Here is a 4,908-nt window from a genome sequence, read left to right on the forward strand (position 1 = left end):
TCGCTGGCCGGCTGAAGGACCTTCGGCGGTCGTTGGACCCGCGGTCGGCCGAGCGCGCGGCGGCGCCCATGCGGCGCATGTCGTTGGGGCTTGGCCGCGTGAACCGCAAGGAGAAGATCGTCGCTCGCTTCGTACTGCAGCTGCAGCTCGCAGTGCTCAAGAAAGAGATGGCCACGATGCCCTTGCACTTGAAGGACGACCCGCACACGGCGCACGACCTCGAGTCGCGCATTGGTGACTGGACGCTGGATGGCACCTTCCGCCTGCTCAACCGACGCGTACTCCATCCTGCATTGTCTACATTATAATGGACGATGTCGGAATCTCTGTCGTAGATCTTTGCCAACGCCATGCTGGGCCTCGGTCTCGGCCTCTGGGAAATGCAAATCGCATGGGATGCTGCCGCGAAGGACGGCGCCACGTAGGAAGCGGCGACATTGAATGTGCTCTAACGCGCCATGTAGAAAGCGCATTGAGCTCACGGCGTCGGCCCAAGGCACCATCCTCAAGCTCGTGCTGTCTGCATCGACGCTTCTCTTGATCAAGCAGCTGCATACGATGTACGGCCTGCTTGTCAAGGAAGCGCACGCCATGTCGGGGTCGGCCATCTTTCCGCAGCTGCCTCCGCCATGGCCGCGCCACCTCGCCTGCCGCTTTGCGCTCGAAGCTGCCATCGTCGCCATCCACCCCGTGCGCTACCGTCATCCTATGATGCACTATGTGGACAATAATGTGTGTTCTTATAGCCTCCGTTCCTTGATGATTACATCCACGAAACGGCGTGCTGCATGATGTTTCTACGGCTGTACCTGGTCGCGCGCGTGTTTCGGGACCACGCGACAGTCTACCAGCGGCGCGTGGATATCGTGCAGGTATCGGACCTCATATCGATGGCGGTTGCCACATCCAGATCTAGAATCGATTTCTGACGTCCCAGAGTCCCCACTTCAACTGGTTTTTCGTCGTACAAATCGCATTTCACCAGACACCACTTCTGGTCGTCGCGTGCACCACAATTGCGATCTGGGCGGCGCTCACCACCTGCATCTACGAACTCGAACGCGCGTACCAGCCCGACGTGTTTACACTCCGGAACGCCGCATGGTTCACCTACTCGCTCCTCACCGTCCACGTATGACGCTCCCCGATCCACGCGGACACTCTGCATGACTACGCTAGGGCCCCGGCTTCCACCCGATCTCGTCGCGGGGGCATATTGTCGCGGGTATCTTGGTCTTCTCGGTGCGATCTCCTCCGCCGTCTCCATGTGTCATGATGAACTTTTGTACGCAGGGTCTTCTCTTTGAGACGCTCATGGTGGTCGCTGTCTCGCAGCTCATCGGCTTGGACGACAAAGACCGCGTCTTATTAGCCTACCTGCAAGACACGGAGACGCGAGATGCGCTCCGGCACCGCGCCCAAAGCGTCCTGAAAGCATGGCTGCGCTGGCGGCTCGCGCAGAGGCGCTGCGTTGGAACCAAGCGAGTCGACCACCTCGAGCACCGGTTCTGGCACGCCGTCGAGCGCCTCCATGAAGTGAAAAACGCTCGCGAGCTCTCGGCCGAGTCGAATCCGATGCTCGATACCGTTTGCTGCGTCGAGGGCCACGTGCGGCGCATGGCGCAGACACTGCGCGGGCCCCTTTGCCCACACTGCCATGGCGTGGCCATCAAAATGGAGACACCGCAGGCATCCGCTTCAGAGCTCCGCGAGCTGCAAGCCAACTACGACGCCATCATCGCGCAGCAGCGTGACATGCTCTCTCTGCTCGAAAAGCTCCAGCAGTCCACTCTCACTTAGCGAAAATACGAGGACTCAAGGCAACGTGTAATATTTCTTAATCAAAAGGGCGATGATAGATCGACGCGGGCGAGGCGAGCGTCAAGGTCCGCGGCCGACGGGCGCATGCTGGCGTCGTGTGCAATGCACTCGTAGACGAGGTCTCGCAGCCATGGCGAGCACGTGGGCGAGAGCGTCGGGAGGATCGTTCCCTGCATCACCTGCCGCAGGACGTGTGTTTCGATACAATCAAGCATTGCCACGACACGATACCTTGTACATGATGGTAAAGTTGCCGAGCGCCTGACCGCGCTCGTTGACCATGTCGGCGTACGGCAGCGCATGCGTATCGAGCTCGGTTAGAATCTACTCGTTCAACAATCAAAATGAAACTCAAAATTTGCGATAGGGGTAGGGTCTACCATCCCAAACGAATAAATGTCCGCTCTCTCGTCGTAGTGCTTGCCTTTGAGCACCTCGGGGGCCGTCCAGCGGTACGTGCCGACCGCGTTCGTCATGCTTTCTTCCGAGACCTCGCGCGCGATGCCAAAGTCCCCCAGCTTGGCCTCGCCGGCGTCGTTGAGAAGCACGTTGCGGGACTTCAAATCCCGGTGAATCACCTATTTCCGCCATTTTTAAAATCAAAATCGTGCAATTTGATGCGCGCAACGTACGCTGGCGCCATGGAGGTAGACGAGGCCGCGAAGCATGCGACGCATGCACTGCAGCTTCGCCGACCACGGAAATAATCTCTCGTTGCTGTCCTTGGTGCTGGAGAGGTACTGCTGCAAATCCCCTTGACCCATAAACTCGACGACGCACTTCATATCGGCAAATGTGCACCAGCTGGCACCGACAAACGCGACAAGGTATTCGCTCGAAAAGCTAGAAAAGGCATGCTTTTTGCGGGTTCGATCCGAGGACCACGTCGTGCGTACCGGGCCATGAGCTCGATCTCTTGGATGAGCATCTCCATGTGGGCAACCGTGTAGTTGTCGGCGCGGAGCCGCTTGACAGCGACGAGTTTGCCACCAAAGCGACCAAGCACGACTTCGCCGTACGCCCCGCGGCCGAGGATCGTGTCGAGGATCTCGACGTCCGTGTTGAGACGATACGGCAGCAGGCCCGACGTCATTGTGGCGGCCAAATCGGCCAGCGACGTCGACTTCCAGACGCGCACAGGGTCGTCGTCGTTGTCATAAGTGTTTGTCATGCCTTGGAACGCGTCGTTCGTTTCGGGCACGGCGCGCCGATGCGACATGCGCATCCACGCGCCTGAAAGCGCCAAGAGGAGGCTCGCACCAAGCACAATACCAAAGAAGGCTCCGTAGGCAAAGTCATCTACGTCGTTCGCAGCGTCAGTCCGTTGCGCCGCAGAGAAAGGATAAGGTAATACTCTCGATGACACAGACGCCGAGACGCGTCGTGTTCACGGTCAGGAGCTTGGAGCCGAGACACGGCTCGGCGTGCCATGCCGTCGACGGTGCATAGATGTACACAGTGTCCTTGACCGCGGCGTACGACTCAGCGTCCAAGGTGATGTTGACAAGGCTGTCGCAGCCCTCGAGGTGCCTACCAAGAAAGAAAGGGTGGCGTCGGTGGCTCTGGATCGAGGGGTGGGGTACAAGGCTCGGAGCGGCGGCGGGTTCGAGCTGCCCGAAAGGAAGACGACTGAAATCAGCGGGGCGTTGTGACTCAAGTCCCTAACCAGACTATTAATTGGGGTGCGAGGGACGCAGCGTACAGAATCGAGGCGCCGTGAAAATTGCGCATCAACGCGTTATGCAATGTGTTGCCGCTGAGGTTGCTAAACAGAGGTGTTGGGAGGAGTGACCTGGTCATGAGGTGGTTCAAACAGCATCGTCGTGACGGTCGGTAGGCCCGTAAAGAGCTCGATTTGGTTGTTGGCCGCGTTGCTACACAAAGCGTGAGCCGACGTCGCCAGCGAGATTCGGTACAAGGTGGCGAGGCGAGGCGGCCAGCGCATCTGGCTCGGGAACGAGAGGAGTTGCGTGTTCTGGAGCGTCCTAGCCACCGACTTCTATTCGCCATCATTATATCTCGACGAAGCGTGCGTACAAGTGCTGAAGCGCATCCGGCCACGCATACGACGTCGGCAGCACCTTCCAGCCGCAAGCCACACACACACTACAGAGGTTGGTCAGCCGACAAGACGAAGCCAACTCGGTCCCACAAGGTCTCCAAGGTCTGCGGCAGCACGGACGTCTTGGGGTCGACCAAATGCCACGACGCGAGTCCTTCGAGTCGCCTACGAGTATATCCCGTGAGTCACATACGACGAGCTCGCGAGCGAGGCGCACAAGGAACGCAAGCGGGCGTCCGCATCGCCGAGAAAGCGCACGTCGAGCGCATTCCGGATCGTCCTATTAGCAGTATAAACTCTCGTCCAAGCAACCACATGGATTCCCAGCGCGTACAGAGTGTCGACGTTCGGGAGGGTGACGACTTGTAGCTGGCGCCGCTGAAACTTGGTCGTCGACATCGGGTCGTCGACGTAATGAAAGTCGAGGAGGATGTCGCGGGTGCGTAGAAAGGGCTCGGCTTCGTGGCAGAAGCGGTCGACGACGCAGTAGAGCGCGTCAAGCGTTGTGCAGTGCGCCGATGTGAGGGCCGAGCCCGCGACCATGTCTACAAAGGGGCACGCAGGGACAAACGCGTTAGTGTCCAAGGCGCCGACGCAGACATGCGTGTGGCCAACTTTTCTTGCGCGCATGGACGCCGGGCATGGACGCCAGCTTGCTGTCGGTGGCAGAGCCGCGTCGCGAAGCGACAGAAAGGCGGCATCGTCGACCGCTACCGTCGTCAGATTGCAGCCATTGCATTGGCTACACACAGCGGAAGCCTCGCGTCCTTGCAATATTGGAGGAAATGTACGTACAGTCGCAAGAAGGGGCGCGGCGCCGACCCAGCAGCAAAGATGGTTGCGAGGTCCGTGTTGTTGTCCAAAATCCTAGGCACGCTGAGCAAACGCATCGATGGAAGCCGGTGCTACAGAGTGCTGGCGTGCTGGAAACTTTGTAGCCGCACCAGTTTGATGCGGTTGCTCGAGAGGTCGCTAGAGCGATGGCTGAGAGGACGACGACACGTTTGCAGGTATGTCATACATGG

At 59.1% G+C, this 4,908-nt stretch overlaps 2 protein-coding genes across 2 annotated transcripts; one reads left to right on the plus strand and one right to left on the minus strand.

The window, feature by feature from the left end:
* SPRG_05676 (hypothetical protein) lies at positions 1–1,851 on the plus strand. The gene is made up of 7 exons (XM_012344965.1): positions 1–278; positions 336–421; positions 465–690; positions 747–872; positions 917–1,132; positions 1,180–1,242; positions 1,294–1,851. Exons 1-7 carry the CDS (start codon positions 69–71, stop codon positions 1,798–1,800), a joined length of 1,434 nt encoding a protein of 477 aa, XP_012200355.1. The 5' UTR covers positions 1–68; the 3' UTR covers positions 1,801–1,851.
* On the minus strand, positions 1,842–3,040 carry SPRG_05677 (TKL/DRK protein kinase; the record flags this gene model as incomplete). The annotated part of the gene is made up of 5 exons (XM_012344966.1): positions 1,842–2,000; positions 2,053–2,145; positions 2,202–2,399; positions 2,454–2,664; positions 2,718–3,040. 5 exons carry the CDS (start codon positions 3,038–3,040, stop codon positions 1,842–1,844), a joined length of 984 nt encoding a protein of 327 aa, XP_012200356.1.
* Between the last annotated feature and the right edge of the window lie 1,868 nt (positions 3,041–4,908).

Source organism: Saprolegnia parasitica, assembly GCF_000151545.1.
Source record: "Saprolegnia parasitica CBS 223.65 unplaced genomic scaffold supercont2.21, whole genome shotgun sequence".
NCBI lineage: Eukaryota > Oomycota > Saprolegniomycetes > Saprolegniales > Saprolegniaceae > Saprolegnia > Saprolegnia parasitica.

What these genes read in the sequence shown, in the direction of transcription:
- SPRG_05676 (XM_012344965.1), top strand. Translation starts at nt 69, where the DNA reads ATGCGGCGCATGTCGTTGGGGCTTGGCCGCGTGAACCGCAAGGAGAAG. An exon ending in GGCGCGTGGATATCGTGCAG is followed by an intron (nt 873 to 916) that starts GTATCGGACCTC and finishes ATCCAGATCTAG; the next exon opens with AATCGATTTCTGACGTCCCA. An exon ending in ACTCGCTCCTCACCGTCCAC is followed by an intron (nt 1,133 to 1,179) that starts GTATGACGCTCC and finishes TGACTACGCTAG; the next exon opens with GGCCCCGGCTTCCACCCGAT.